The sequence below is a fragment of the Aotus nancymaae genome, unplaced genomic scaffold (genome assembly GCF_030222135.1).
Source record: "Aotus nancymaae isolate 86718 unplaced genomic scaffold, 86718_ANA_hifiasm-v0.15.2.pri h1tg000051l, whole genome shotgun sequence".
NCBI classification, from domain to species: domain Eukaryota; kingdom Metazoa; phylum Chordata; class Mammalia; order Primates; family Aotidae; genus Aotus; species Aotus nancymaae.
Genome location: NW_026988465.1, coordinates 10,101,578 through 10,118,240, shown reverse-complemented (window position 1 = coordinate 10,118,240; position 16,663 = coordinate 10,101,578). Strand labels below are relative to the sequence as shown.

Sequence of the window (16,663 nt, the reverse complement as noted above, 5' to 3'; positions counted from 1 at the left end):
GTCGAGTGCTATTGTGGCCCATTTGTGCTGCTATAATAAAATACCCGAGACTGGGTAATTTAAATAGAACAGAAATTTATTTTCTCACAGTTCTGGGGGCTGGAAAGTCCAAGATCAAGGCGCTGACAAGTTTGCCTGTCTGGTGAGGGCTGCATCCTCTGTCTGGGAGAAACGCAGCACCCGCACATGGTGGAAGGCCAAGAGAGCTTTATGTTGCTGTGTGAAGTCCCTTTCATAAGGGTCCTAATGTCATTCACGTGGGAGACACCCTCATAGCCTGATCATCTTTTAAAGTCCCCACCTGTTAATACTATCTCATTGGCCATTAAGTTTCAACTCCTGAATTTTGGAGGAGAGACATTCAAACCATAGCAAATGGGGAGACAAGGATGGCTCCTGTCCACATTAAAGAGAGAATATATAAACACATAACCCGATGCAAGTATGCAAAAGGACTGTGTGCAGGAGGGCAGAGCTCTGTGTGGGAATCTGAAAAGGGATCACAGAGGACCTGGTATTTTAATAACATCTTGAAGAACAAGAATTTTTCCTTGCAAAAAGAAGCTGGAGTGGGTGGTAGAGGATGGGATGGAAGAGAGTGCATTCCAAACAGAGGGAACAGTTCAAATTGTTAGAACAAAGAAAATTTAAAAGGTTACAAACCACCAATGCTGCTTAATATTTATATAACATATGCCTTGTAAGAACTCAAGCCATCAATAGGAAGCACATTAATAAGCAAAAGAATATCACTGCAGCTATGAGAGGCTCTCCATTCATTCGGTTATTCACTCACTCACACTGTAAGCCAGGCCCTGTTGTAGGCACTCCGGATGTACCCATCAACAAAACAGTTCTTGCCCTTGTAGACTGTATGCTCTATTAGGTGAGAAGAGCAAAAAACCAAGTGAAAGGCAAAGGACACAAAATGTTAGACGGTGAAAAAGGCTTTCACAAGAATAAAAGGAACTGGGGAACAGGATGTGTTGTGAGAGGGGTTGCAATTTTGACCAGGAAAGACCTTGTTGAAAACGTGACATTCGGGTAGATATCTGAGGCAGGTGAGTGTAGGAGCCCTGAGGATATCTGAGGGAAGAGCAGTCCATCTAGGGGAACAGCCAGCGCAAAGCCCCTGTCAGGAGGCGTCCAGCATGTCCAAGAATGTGCGAGAATGGCGGGAAGGCTGCTGGGTGAGGGAGGAGGGAGCAACACAGAGGGCGGTCGATGAAGCGAGGGAGGCCACAGGGGCAGGACAGGTTTCAACACATGAATTTTGGAGGAGAGACACTCAAACCATAGCAGGTGAAGAGACAAGGATGGTTCCTGCCCACATTAAAAAGACAATATATTAACACATAACCCAATGCAAGCGTGCAACAGGCAGAGCTCTGCATGGGAATCTGAGAAGGGGTCACAGGGGCCTGGTATTTTAATAACATCTTGAAGAATAAGTAGATTTTTCTTGGCAAAATCTAAAGTGGCAGTGGGCTTTGGGCCATGGTGAGGACTTTGCTTTTCTACTCTTAGTGAGCTGGACAGTGGCAGGAGCATTTTGGGCATGGCCACTGTTAAGTGCTCAACTGTGTCCCCAGATACATTCATATGTTGAAGTCCTAAGCCCCAGGACCTCAGAATGTGACTGTATTTGGAAGTAGGGCCTTTAAAGAGGTGAGGAATGATGTCACCAGTGTGGGCCCTAATCCACCATGACTGGTGTCCTTATAAGGAGATGAAGAACAGCCACACACAGAGGGAAGACCACGAGAGAACACAGGGAGAAGACACCACCTACAAGCCAAGGAGAGAGGCCCTGGGAGAAGCCAACCCTGTCAGCACCTTGATCTCAGACTTTCAGCCTCTAGAACTGAAGACAACACATTTCTGTCATCTAAGTCACCCATTCTGTGTTACTTTTTTATGGCAGCCTGACAGACAAAGACAGTCATGATCTGACTTTCCTGAAACCCTGTCTCCTTGCCTGTTGTGGTGGGGATGTGCTGCAGAACAGGTGTGGATGCAGGACACCAGGTGGGAGGAGCTGCAGCGAGCCAGGCAAGGCCGACTGAGGCTCAGGCCAGGGGAGCAGGAGCAGGAGCAGGAAATAGCTGATCTTATCCCTGGATATTCACAGTGTGGACCAGATAGGATTTGCAGCCAAATGTAGGGGACCAGAGAAAGGAAGGGGTCAAGGGTGACCCCAGGTTTTTTGCATGAGCGACTGAAGATATGAAGTTGCCTTTAATGGAGAAGAGAAAGACTTCTTGAAAGTGCAGTCCCTTAAGAATCTTCCTAAAATTCCTTCAGGGTCAACATGGGTCTACATTCCACCTTCATTTTACTGATAGGACACTAGAACACAGAGAACTGATCAACTGAATTAAGATCAGAAAGAAAAGGAGTCCTGATTAGGACTTTACATCTGACTTCTAGGATCAATGCCAATGAGACCACAGAGCTTACTGCAGATATTAAAAACAGAAACACTGCATCATCTTTGAAATGATAACAAAGGCATAAGAATGATATAATGGACTTTGGGGACTCAGGGGGAAGGGTGGGAGGGCAGTGAGGGACAGACGACTACACCCGGGGTAGAGTGTACACTGCTCGGGTGACGGGTGCACCAAAATCCACCTAATTACCACTAAAGAACTTATCCATGTAATCAAAACCACCTGTTCCCCAAAAATGATTGAAATAAAAATAAATTTTAAAAAAGGTCTTCCCACAACGGGGTCACTAGATAACCATGAATTCTAGCTCTCTGATGATTTTTTAAAAAATCTTGCTCCTTAAAAATGAGAGTAAAGACTGGCAAAGATTTAAATACAAAAATGAAAAAAAAATGCAGTGGTATTAATTAGAATGGAAAGTTGAGGGGAAATCTAAACGTAAAAAAAAAAAATTTGAAACGTTAAAACATCACCTTCAAAAAGATGTGGCTCCCCAGTGTGAGCGGAATGAAGACAATCATTGAGGAAACCTACCCAAATGAACGAAAACCTCCAACAAGATTGGATCAAAACTACCCTAGGGTCACTGAAGACAAATGTTATGTGCCAGCTCATGTTCAACACCATTTGTTAGCTGCTTACTGTGTACCATGCAATCACCCCATGATTTGGATTCATTAAATAATTTGATCCTCATAAATGACCCTAATGAGGCTACTGGCATTATGATTATCTTTACTTTACAGATAAGGCATGAAAATCAAGCAGAGGTTGGGCCACACGCTTAGGGTCACATAGCTAATATGTAGTGTGTTTAAGATTCAAACTCTGGCAGTTAATTCTGGAACTAACTGAAGTGGTGGTGATTACTGTCTCCAGCTCAGCCCCTCCTGCCCAGGGCAGCCTGCGATTTTGAATAAATATGACCCTTTAAATTTGCTTCAAGTGGACTCTAGCTCCTTCCCCTAAATCTTGTGAGCCAAAGCTATAAATAACCATGTCACTGTTTAGTGCCATCAAGCAGGCTTAGGCAGGGTAATGTCTAAGAACTTCTACGCTGGGTGCCGTGGCTCACACTCGTAATTCCAGAACTTTGGGAGGCTGAGGCAGGAGGATCACTTTAGACCATGAGTTTGATGCCAGCCTGGGCAATAAGACAATACTCCGTCTCTACAAAAAATATTTCAAAAAAATTAACTGGGTGTGGTGGCACGCACCTGTGGTCCCAGCTACTCAGGAGGCTGAGGTGGGGGAATTGCTTGAGCCTGGAAGGTTGAGGCTGCAGAGAGCCATGATCATGCCACTGCACTGCAGCCTGGGCAACAGAGTGAGTTGCTGTCTCAAAAATAAAAAATATAAATAACTTCTCCATATAAAACAGAGGAGATTTGGTATAATCTCAGGGGAAAATGAACAAGATGGTGTAAGATCTAGAGAAGCCCTTAGATGAAGGGAATGGCAGCTATCTTCAAAGATTTAAAAGCCTTTTACAGGAAAGGAAGATTAGAAATAAGATCGGGGAAGGGGCAGATATAAATTTCAATCAGTAAAACTTTTAATAGAGAGGGAACTTTTGTAACAGTTGGACCTTCCTGACAATGGAGCAGGCTATCTTGGGACCTGGAAAAGGTCCTGTTGGAACAGAGACCAGAGGATCAATGGTCAGGAACACTGCTGTGGGCAGGGGCTTGGTGGCCTGGATGGTCTTCAAGGACCCTTTCAATGATAAGATGATTTGTACAAATGTATGGTCCAAACAGGATTGATGCTGTTTACTTCACCATTCAAGTTTTTACATTCCTATAACTTTTTCATCAGGATCAGACTGTCCATCTGGACCGATGCCCTATGGTGACATTCTCTGAGATTTCAGGGGGCAGCAATGGCACGAACAAGGGGGTTGATCCAAGGAACTTTGTAGGCAGGATACCTGAGTGTCTGGTAATGTCTCTCCCTTCTTGCAGAGTTTTTTGGGGTCACTGGAAATTGCCAGGAGGACAGAGAAATGATTCTTTCTTTCTGCATAAAACTTTGTTAAAACAAGAATGAAATCACATTGACAGGCAACAGGGAGCATCTTTAAGTAGTAAAAATCAGAGAAATCATCCAAAACAGCTGGTGATTCCCCCCCTACACTGAGCAGTGTGGCCTGTGACCTTGGCCTATTCTCAGATTCTTCCTGGAGATGATGGGGACACTCAGAAAAATCTCACCAATCTTTATTTGGAAAGAAAGCCTCTGGGGTGGTCTTTGGGAAGAAAGCTTCTCTTTGTCTAGGGTGGTGATCTTGTCAAAGTCATGCATGTATTAATCTCTGCATTCTGGTTGGTCTGTTAGGACAACCCTATGCTTTGACCTCGAGTGGGAAGTGAGGGAGAAAGGAGGAGGAAATGAATTTGGGTTGGGACAAAGCAGAGACTGCCTTGGCTCTGCTGCCAGATCATGCTGCATATCCCAACACCCCTCCACCCAAAATTCCCATATCCCACTAGATCTACCCATTGATCTAAATTAAACTGAAATATTCCACAAATACTCACATATATAATAAAACTTGTTAGTTAGCATCTTTAACTGAACCTTTTAATATGGTTTTTTAAATCAGAAGCATATTTAGCAATATCCTATTAATATCACAAGTATCTTTTCTAATAACTGAAGCTCATGAGAAATACAAAAACCTACTGCGTGCACGTAGACATGGGGTGGGCAATGATGTTGACTGCTGCTTGTCTTTAGGAAGCAGCTGTGTGTTAGTACAAAGAGCTCTGGGCTTGGAGAGGGAAGACCCAGGCTGGAGGGTTGGCCTCTCAACTTGCCACCTAGGGCAATGTTTTCCAAACGTCTACAGGGAAGAAACATTTCCTATTGTTCAGTTCTTTAAATTTTTAATCCATCAAAAACTGATGCTTTTGTAAAATATACCACAAATGAAAAAATAATGAAGCCCTTTTTAATGTCAAGATTCAACAGACATGAAATTATTCTGTCCAATTGATATAAGAGTATCTAAAAGCTTGTTCTCAAAGTCTGCATTTATGCGGTTGCAGATGTCAGATAAGCCATTTGTGGGCTCCTCTTTGAGAAGGTGGCTTTGGGGAACTTAGCGACCCTCCCTTAGTTTCTCCAAATACTCAGTGTCCATAGGTGATGTGAGGATTAATGTGAGGATTAAATAAGACGACAATGACAGTGACGACAATGTGTATGTGTAATAGATTAAAAGGTACCACCCACATTTTAAATGATTATTATTCTAATTAATAACAAGGGTAGTTGCAAATGATAGCAAGGGGCCAAATTAAGTTTTGTTTTTTTCCTTTTGCAGCAACGGCAGTGTTAACACAAGTAATCAAGTCAGAATTCCCAGACACAGCAACCTCCCAGCGAATCACTCACTTCCCAAACGCAGAATACTCAGCTAAGAGGCAGGAGCAGAGAAAGCCACTGAGAGTCAGGAAAACAGACCCAGAAGCTCCTGCCTGTGCATCTCAGTTTTGGCTTTCTGGTGATTTGCTGGTACCTCCAGACTGCAATTTTCCATGCGTAGGACCCAGTGACCAGCAGCCACAACTATAGGACAAGCATTCAGCTCCCAGTCAGACACACCCTTTCAACCTGATACATACACTTTCTCCTTGTCACATCAGGGCACTAAGTCAAGCAACGTGCCCTAGAGCCACAATGGGAATCTCAGTCCCTTCTTGGATCTGAGGTAGGTGGCGGTGTTTGAATACACACACACACACACACACACACACGATCATGTGTGCATACATAATCAATAGTAATTCAGAACCAGTTTGAGAGATCTCCCTAGGTGGTGAGGAGTTAGGGGCATTGCTGCAGGCCTGCCTGTAGGGTCATCTTTGCAGCTCTCCCTGAAGAGCGGTTGGAGGCAGATTCTGGTGAAAGAGGGAGCTGTCCTGGTAGTGGCCAAGTATTAGCGGCACATGCGCACATAATCAGACCCTGGGACTCTGCTTCTTCCATCAGCAAGAACAGGGTGTATCTTTCCACCTTTCCCAGCCCTCCTGTTTCCTTCCAATACCTGCCAGCCCTTATCTTCTTTTATATTTGAATTCTTTTGAGTATCATAAAAGTAACATACATAGAACTAAAAGGCAGTATAGAAAGAGATGAAATGTAAAAGTATTTTCTCCCCGTTTCCCCACCCCAGGGGTAAATGCTATTATTGACTGTATATATATTCTTTTTTTTCTTTTTTTTGAGATGGAGTCTTGCTCTGTCACTCAGGCTGGAGTGCAGTGGCACAATCTCGACTCACTGCAACCTCCGCCTCACGGGTTCAAGCAATTCTCCTATCTCAGGAGATAGGAGAAAATCTCCTATCTCCCATCTCAGATGCATGCTACCATGCCCGGCTCATTTTTTAATTTTTAGTAGAGACAGGGTTTCACCATATTGGTTAGGCTTGTCTTAAACTCCTGACCTCAGGTGATCCACCTGCCTCAGCCTCCCAAAGTGCTGGGATTACAGGTGTGAGCCACTGTGCCTGGCCTATATATATATTCTTTTACAAAATGTTAATGCTTATATATGCATGTGCGTGTGTATGTACATGTGTATATATGTGTGTACACCCACACATATACAAAGATGGATATACAGCAGGTCCTTGAATAAGGTCATTTCATTCAATGCCATTTTGCCATAACATTGATGAGAAAAAAAAGCTGACTCCCAGCTGGGGCCATCTTCCATGTGGAGTTTGCACATTCTCCCCATGACTGCATGGGTTTTCTCCATGTACTCAGGTTTCCTCTTGCAACCCTAAGATGTACACGTCAGGTGACATGGTGTGTCTATACTGTCCTAGGTCTGAGTGAGTGTGGGTGTGGGTGTGACTGCACCCTGCTATGGGATGATGTCTGGCCAGAGCTAGATCTTGCCTTGTGCCCTGAGCTGCTGGGACAGGCTCTGGCTAGCCACCACTCTGAACTGGAATAACTGGGTAGTCACCTTCCTTGCTTTTATCAATCTTTCTTAAATGTATGTACAGCTCATATTTATTTCAATGTTTAATATTAGAAGTGTTCTGGTCTTTATTTAGAAGTTTGGTGATATTTTTGTGACCAGAAATATGCCATAGGAACTTAAGACTTGTTTATATCAGTTAGCCTATGGTGAAATTGGTTTTGTTACATTTTATTTCATGGAGGTTGCAATTTTCATGAACCTATTGATGACATTGAGGACTGTGTATATATACAAGCATATACGTGTGTGTGTGTATACCAATATTCATATATTCATACATATATACATAAGCATGTATATATATAAAAGCATATATATGTATGCTTGTATATATACACATGCTTGTGTATGTATATACATATATGTATGAATGCTAGTTTTTCTTTCTGATGTGATTATCCTAGAGCTTTTCAGTTGGCAACATTTATTTTCTTCCATGCTTTGACCTTCAGTTTTTTGTCTTGTTTTACTTTCAAACTTTTCCCTCTAGTAAGGATGAGCCCTTGTTCACACTCCTAAGTCATGGTCCAAATCCCTAAGCCCTGCTCCCCAGCCAGCCCCTCTCCGCCTGTGTTCCCTCCCGGTGCCCGCCTTTACCTTTCCAGCCTCTGCATGGTCATGGCCAGTGTTTTGTTGAGCTCGTCTATCATCCTGCAGCCCGAGGGATGCATGGGGAGGGAGCCGGTGCTGGAGGGGAGGTGCTGGCCGTGGCTGCCGTACTGCAGCTGGTGCTGGATCTGGGACGGCAGGACGGTGTGGTGGTGCTGGGCCACACCCTGCTGGCCGCTCTTCTGGGCTGTGTAGGACACCAGTGAGAGGTCTGGCCCCCCCACGGGCATACAGATCATGACTTTCTTTGGAGGTAGCGGAGGCGATAGTTTCACTGGCAGACAAGGCAATTTCACAGGGGCGCCAGGATCTGCGGCAGAAAGAGGGTGAGAGGCAGATGTGAGATTGGGGGCATCAGAAGAAACCTGGAAGACCAGATGCACTCATCTGGAGACTGCGGCCATTGAGGTGGGCCTTTCAGGTAAAATATGTCAATCGGAGATACCAGCATGATGAATGCTACTCAGCAAGAAGCATCCATTGACTCTTATTTCCTACTCCAAGTGCACTGGCCATAAGGGCCTTCAGGAACCCAGACATCAGTGGTGTCCAATGCACAGTATGTCAGATGGAGACCTGAGAGCAGCCCAGATAGTGAGGCAGGGGGAAGGAGGCCTGTGATGAACATTTCTGCTCACGGAAACCCTCGGACCATCAAGGAAACCTTTGCTAGGATATGAGAAACTATGGTCTGGATGCAGTGTGTCCCTGCAAAAACTCATGGTGAAATTTAATTGTCAACATAAGGATGTCAGGAGGTGGAACCTTTAACAGGTGGGGCCTGGCGGGAGGCGATTGGGTCATGGGTGTGGATCCCTCATGAATAGATTAGTGGTGGGTGTGAGTTCTAGCTCTCCCAGGAACAGATTAGTTCCCAAGGGAGAGCGGGTTGTTTAAAAAAGTCCGGGTTTCTCAGTTTCTCTCCTTTGCTTCCTCTCTTGCCATGTGCTCTCTGCACACACCAGCTCCCCTTCCGCTTTCCTCCGGAAGCAGCCGGAGGTCCTCAACAGCAGCACCATGTTTCTCATACTTCCCAGCCCGCAGAGATGTGAGCTAAATAAATCTCTCTTCTTCATAAATTACCTAGCCTCAGGTATTATGACAGCAACAGAAAACAGACTAAGACATGCCAGTCTACAATATACGCCTACAATTTTGCCATTATGATGTGAATAGATCCTTTCAAAGCTGGCACTTCCCAAGAGGCATGGGATTTAAAGCCAGCCCCAGGGTCAAGTCCACCAACAGCATGTCACTCTGCAAATGCCTCTACTGCTGCCAACCTTAATTCCCTCATCTGTCACCTAGGGATGACCATCCTGCCTTGAGAGGATGCTTTGTGAAGATTAGGTTTTGCAGATTCTGGCTTGGGTGCCTGAGTGGGGCAGGATGAAAGTGACTGCTGGACGGGTGGGGACACTCAAGCGTGGGCTGCTGAAACAGTGAGGTGGCCCCCCCAGGGCGCTCTAGGCTGTTGGAACCTACCTAGAACCAACCGCTGGGTTCCATGACAATGCCATTGAAGCTTCCTAGAGATGCTCCACATTTAAGCTCAGGGTCAGACCAGTCCCCAGGGCATTTGTGGGGAGATATTGTAGTCTGCTGCTGTACCCCATGTTTCTTGAAATCATTTAGCACTGGAGGGGGACTTGGCTGAATTTCCTGTAGGTTGCAGGCTTGCCTGGGAGAAGCATGGTCTGGAACAGCATAGCAGGGAGGAGTGGGGAGTCTCAATGCCACACTGGCACATCGTGTTTGGGGGCACCACACAGTTCTGACTCTCCATCTCGGAGGCCATAGATCCTTCTCCAAAGATCTATCTGCCTAGAACGTGGCTTTCCTCCAGTTTAACTCATAGTCCTCCCAAAATGCCATTCCTAGAGCACAAATGTGATCATGTTGCTCCTCAGTTTAAAACCCATCTGTGGACTAAACCTTCCTGATACATCATTCAAGGCCTTCCATGGGCTGGCTGCTGCTTGGTTCACCTCTTTGTGTCCACATTGTGCTTCTATGAAGTCTGCTCTGGTTCCTCCTGTTGGAATTAACCTTACCTATGGCACCTGAAAAGCCAGAGTGCAATCTTTCCTACGGTCCAGATCACTTTTCTCCTGTGAATCCTACTTACTTGGTGGCTTATGGATTCAGGGTCTCCACCTCAACAAAATTGACCAGGTGGCCTTGGCCATTCTCCCAAGAGTTGCTGCAGTCTTCCCTAGCCTCCTCCAGGAGCCTCACCTTCCACAGATGCCTCTCCCTATCCCACTAAGGAGCTGGAGAGGAGCACTCCCGGCCTCCCCATCTCCCCTTTAGTTCCAGCCCACTTTTCTCACCGTTACCCACACCATCCACCCTCACTCCTGAGCTGCTGAGTTTCCTAAACTGCCTGATGTTTCCATAACCCTGGGCCTTTGCATGTCACTTTCTCCCAGTTTGGAATATTCTCCTCCGTTTTGTCTTCTTGGTCAATTACTAGTCACCCTTCAGATCCAGCTCACAAACAATCTCCCCGCAAAAGCCTTCCTTGATCATTACATCCCTCTTCCCACTCTGTGGAAAGAGAGTGGGAATGCGGATGAATGTAATGTCTGTGTTGATGATAGCAGGAATGATGACAGTCATGCCAGTCAAGACTTCTATCATGCTTACTATGTGCCAGATACTATTCTAAGTGCTCTTCTTATTCTAATCAGTTTCATCCTTACAACAAGGCTGAGGTAGAGGCCATGACTATCTCAGGCTTGCAGATGACAGAACAGGGTCTCTGAAGACACTATGCTGCACTTCCTGTTTACATAACCGTCTCCTCTCCTGGAGAACAGGGACAGTGTGTAATTCATTATTGTATCTCAAACCTCAGCATCTTGTTCAGTGCCCAGCTCACATCATAAGAGACGCAAATCGTGTTTACAGAATGAGCCAAAGAGTTATGATGATCTGCTGTGGGAGGAAGTCACACCTTTCCCGGAAATAGATACTCTAGGAGGGAGATGTGAGCCTGAAATGGATGACAATTATAGGATCCCACAGTTCTGGCATATGGACAATAAACTTCTGATCCTAGAGCTAAGACAGAAAATTCGAATAATTTCATGGGACCTGAAGAGACTGTTCCCCTGACACCAAAATGCAAATCAGTCATAACCACAAGGCTTCCGCGTGTTTGTTCCCGAGGGTTTATCCTGTTCATTGTGGTCTCTCATGGACATGGTGCAAGGTCACCACGTTCAGGAACTTAATAGGCAATGCTAGCTAGTTCCAAAGTGCTGAGACACAGAAAAGCTCAACACCAGTTCCTCTTATTGAAGGGTCCACTTCCATGGCTCTTTGCCTTGTGCAGCCAGGCACAGTGGCTATGGAAGTGACAAGAAGTGGTGGAATGTTACAATAAGCTATTGATTAACAAGATGGGCAAAATTCAATATAATCACTGCCCCTTCCTAAGCAGAGAATTCTACTCTGCCCTTCTGGTTCTTTCTCCTGACCAAACAAACGAGCACCTGCCTTAGAGAACCAGAGTCTTCAAATGAAGGACTGTGTGTTAAGGGTCCCTGGAACAAAATCCTTAACACTTCAGGACATATCGCATTTGCTAGGTTTGCACTGAAGTGTCTTTTTTTTTTTCTTTTTTTGAGACAGAGTTTTGCTCTTGTTTGCCCAGGCTGAGTGCAATGTCGCAATCTCAGCTCACTGCAAACTTCACCTCCCGGGTTTAAGTAATTCTCCTGCCTCAGCTTCCCAAGTAGCAGGAATTACAGGTGCCCACCACCATCCCTGCCTAATTTTGTATTTTTAGTTGAGATGGGGTTTTATCATGTTGTTAAGGCTGGTCTTGAACTCCTGACCTCTCAAGTGGTCCGCCTGCCTTGGCCTCCCAATGTGCTGGGATTACAGGCGTGAGCCACTGTGCCCTGCCCAGCATTGCATTTCTAAAAAGCCACAGTCAAAAATAACTCTTGGCCTCTAACTTCTGTCCCTTTTTCTGAACACAAGGGCACCATTTCTCAGAGTAGGGTCCTTGGAACACCTGCAATAGCTGCCTGATGCAAGTTTGTGCTCCTGGACTTTACGTTGGACCTGCAGAACCAGAATCTCTGGGCCAGACATTTGGATTTAAGATGCTTCCCAGCCAGGCATAGTGGCTCACGCCTGTAATCCCAACACTTCGGGAGGCTGAGGCGGGTGGATCATGAGTTCAGGAGACTGATACCATCCTGGCCAATGTGGTGAAACCTTGTCTCTACTAAAAATACAAAAGTTAGCTAGGTATGGTGGCAGCTGCCTGTAATCCCAGCTACTCAGGAGACTGAGGCAGGAGAATCGCTTGAACCAGAGAGTGGGAGGTTGCAGTGAGTTGAGATTGCACCATTGCATTGCGGCCTGGCAATAGAGCAAGACTCCGTCTCCCAAAAAAAAAAAAAAAAAAAGCTTCCCCAAATGCTCAGCATATACAAGGAGCTGAGAATCACTGGCTCAGGGCGCTAAATTGCTTGGTGTATTGTGCTGTCTGAGGCAGGAATACTGCAACACTCGATGCCAGGATGCATCATTTCCATCCAGCATCTGAACCAATGTCCATCCTGAAGAGTCACTGGGATAGACCAATTTTCCCTAAACCAATTTACTAAAAGCTAATTTGCCTAAAATCTATTCACCTAATAATTATCTTGTCTACATTTAGAATGTGCAATTAAAGGATACTTCTTAAACCAGTTTGTCTAATGGCGTTTCCAACTGAGTTTTATAAAAATCATTTGTCATTGAGCCTTTTATAAATGATAAGATGTCTTATATCCCTGTGGGTGAATTTTTCTATTTTATTTCTCTCTATAGAAATAAAATATTTTATTCCATTCTATTTCTATCTATATCTTGTCTAAACTTTAAGGACGTTTTAGACAAGTTTACATAAAGAGCCTTTCTTCAAAATTTTGTGTCAAGCAGTAAGTAATTCATCAAGTGATTAGCTTTTCCTACAGAGTTTATTAAATGCATTTAGATTCTTCTGCCTTCTTGCTGATTTTTTATTTACTCTATGTGTATTTTGTACATTTACTAAACAAAGAAATATATACCTAATACCCATTTCTGTTTAGTGAGTCTACGACTTTTTTTTTTTTTTTTTTTTTGATATGGAGTTTCACTCTTATTGCCCAGGCTGGAGTGCAATGACACAATCTTGGCTCACTGCAATCTCTGCCTCCTGAGTTCAAGTGATTCTCCTGCCTCAGTCTCCCAAGTAGCTGGGATTACTGGCATCCACCATCACACCCAGCTAATTTTGTATTTTTTTAAGTATTGATGGAGTTTCGCCATGTTGGCCAGGCTGGTCTCGAACTCCTGACCTCGACTGATCCACCCACCTTGGCCTCCCAAAGTGCTGGAATTACAGGTGTGAGCCACTGTGCCCAGCCTCGAGGCTATTACTTTTTTTTTTTTTTTTTTTTTTTTTGAGACGGAGTTTCGCTCTTGTTACCCAGGCTGGAGTGCAATGGCGTGATCTCGGCTCACCGCAACCTCCGCCTCCTGGGTTCAGGCAATTTCTCCTGCCTCAGCCTCCTAGAGGCTATTACATTTTTATAGTGAAGATGATAAAGGGAGTTGGGTAGGTCAGGATTCTATTGCAAGGCACCCACTTTTCTTTCCAAGATGCCAACTTCTTAAAGCAGTGTTCATCAGCCTCATTAGGGAAGCTTGGGAGAGGCAGATTCCTGGGCCTCACCTTCAGAGTTCAGATTCAGTAAGTCCACAATGGTGCCCAGGAATCTGCTTTATAAACAAACTCCCAGATCAATCGGATCTATCTGGATGGAAATGATACTTGGTGCTCTAAGTTCTTACTGGGCAAAGAGGCACAAAATCACTACCAAAATTAGTTGGGCTAAAAAGATATAAACTATAAAATCATACACTGACTCAGTTCTGTTGGCTTCAGCAAATTGCTTAATCTCTGTGAAATAATGTGTTATAGCAGGCTCGTCCAACCAGCGGCCTGCATGCTACCCAGGACGGCTTTGCATGGGGCCCAACAGAAATTCATGAACTTTCTGAAACCATTATGAGATTTATGCACGGATCTTTTCCTTTTCTTTTTTGCTCATCAGGTATCATTAGTGTTTGTGTATTTTATATGTGGCCCAACAGTTCTTCTTCCAATGTGGCCCAAGGAAGCCAAAAGATTGGACACCCCTGTGTTATCAAAGTATTGTAAAATTAAATAATAGAAAGTACATAAACTGTGTGGCATAGCATCTGGCACTCCAGACACTCCAGACAGTTATTCCACAGAGTAACCATCATTCTTGATGCTACCATCACACTCAGTGTCTCCTTCAGGAAGCCCATCCTCCCGAGCTGGCTGAGGTGCCTGCCTATGGGACCCCCAAGGCCTCATGCTTCCCTCTGTCACAGGATTCCCTATTGAGTCAATTCAATCCCTTTCATTTTTCTTAACTTGTTGTGATTTTTCCTTGCAAGGGGTATGAGTGATGTAGTAATCATTAAATTACACTGAGCGTGTTTACTTCCTCCCATTTTATCTGCTAGAAGGAACTGAGCCTAGTGCATAGTAGATGCTCAATACACATTTGTTTACCTTTTCATTGTGTCTTCTGGGCAATGGGAAAAGGTGGAACTCCATGACTGGTTTCTGCTCTATTAAGGGTCTGCTAATCAAAGTGTGGTCCATGGACTAGCAGGAGCCACATGGCCTGGGACCTTGAAATGCAGATGCTCAGGGCTCTGCCCAGGCCCTCCGACAAGATCCCCAGGGGACGCTGATCTATCAAGTCTGAGAAACACCCCTGAAAGCGGCATTTCTTTCTGAAGAGGCAAAATGGCAAATGCCCAGAGCCTTCTGGAGGAGGAGATTCATCCTAGCACTGCTCTGGGAGAGCTGGGAAGGAGCTGCAGAGGCTTCTGCTGTGGGCCGAGGATAGAATGTCCTGTTGAAACCACCACTGGCTTAGAACTCAGAAGAGCTGGGGTTCAAGTCCAGCTCCAAGACCAGGAAACTCTGTTACTCTTCCTAAGACATTTAGCCTTCCTGAGCCTCAGTTTTCTCATCTGTAGAAAGGGGGTACTGTCCACAGTATAGATCTGTAATGAGAAGTAAACAGATTAATATCTACACAGCCTCCATGCAAGGTGCTGAGGGTATGAAAGGGTTGAAATCTAGCCTGAGGCCTGCCCTGGCATGGGGCTGAGTTACTCCAGAGGAAGGGGCATCCTCTACAGGGCACTTTTCTAACTTTACAAAGTCTCTGTATAGGTTAGCCAAAGGCCTGACTATAAAATACCCCCAGTACAGTCCTTGATGTATCACAGGAGTTCAACAAATATATTCTTGATTCTGAGACAAACATCATAATACATTCTCTGCCTCTGCCATAGGTTGCTCAGAGGGTGAGACAGGATCACATGAACATGCTTTGTAAATTGCAAAGTACCTTACAGATCTGCAGTGTTGCTAATAGGACTTTCACCACACTTCTGAAAATCCACCTATCCTGAGGCTTTCCAGCCTGGGGTGGGAAGGTAGAAGCCAAAAAAACAACAGAGAGCGTTTAATATGTGGTGGTACCACCATAAGCAAGCACTGGAAAAAAGCAGAGGTGATTGGAAAGAGAATCAAGTAGCAGAGCAGAGAGGCTCGCAAAGGCCATCATGGCGGTTCTCCATGCTTGCGACAAAACACCACCACCAAGTGCTGCAGGAGAGGTTTCTAGGTTTCAGTGTGTGGTTCTGATGCACACTGCATTAAATCAGTACTGAAAACTAGTGGATGATCTGGGAGTCTGAAAACCTGCGTGCTTTGCTCATAACTACCTGAGGAAGATATCTAACCTTTCTGGGATTCAGTCTCTTTACCTCTAAATATCCTGGGATAAAAATGCCTCCTTTCCCTTGATAGCACCTCACTGAATAAATGGTTTTGCCTCTATCTGATGTATGCTATTTAGTAACTGTTGGAGGACACACGCTACTTCTTACATTTCTAATGATGATGCTGGCTGCTCCTGCCAGGACACACACAGAGCTCTCTGTTTGCTGACTTATTTCTGCAGCCAGACTGATTGAGATGCAATGTATTCATAAAACTGTCTCTGTTGATGGAGTGGAAGAAGCAAAAACGACCAGTTCCAGAGAACAAGGAAAATAAACCCAAACCGTGAATGTCACACAGCCATAAAACCCAAGAGGGCTGTATTTCCAAACACAGCACAGCCCTGGCTTATGACTTCAGACAAGGAAAGAAAAAACAAAGATGACTCCTAACATCAGTCCTCGTGCCTTAGGGCTGTAGCTTACACACAGAATAAGTGTGGGCTAAGTACGGACACCTCCAGCCTCTCTTCTCTCCACCACAAATGAACTTATTATTTTTTGAGATGGTTTCTCTCTCCGTTGCCCAGGCTGGAGTGCAGTGGCATGATCTCGGCTCACTGTAACCTCTGCCTCCCAGGTTCAAGCGATTCTCCTGCTTCAGCCTCTTGAGTAGCTGGGATTACAGGTGCTTGCCACCACGCCTGGCTAATTTTTGTATTTTTAGTAAAGATGGGGTTTCACCATGTTGGCGAGGCTGGTCTCAAACTCCCAAC

The 16,663-nt window shown here is 45.0% G+C and overlaps 1 protein-coding gene across 15 annotated transcripts in view; it reads right to left on the bottom strand.

Moving 5' to 3' along the window:
* Positions 1 to 16,663, bottom strand: part of PHACTR1 (phosphatase and actin regulator 1) — a 588,779-nt gene that overhangs the window by 83,621 nt on the left and 488,495 nt on the right. For all 15 annotated transcript variants that reach the window (XM_012476554.3, XM_012476555.3, XM_012476558.3 and 12 more), the window contains one exon: positions 8,052 to 8,373. In XM_012476554.3, the coding sequence (XP_012331977.1) occupies positions 8,052 to 8,373 (322 nt within the window). The remainder of the gene's footprint in view (positions 1 to 8,051; positions 8,374 to 16,663) is intronic.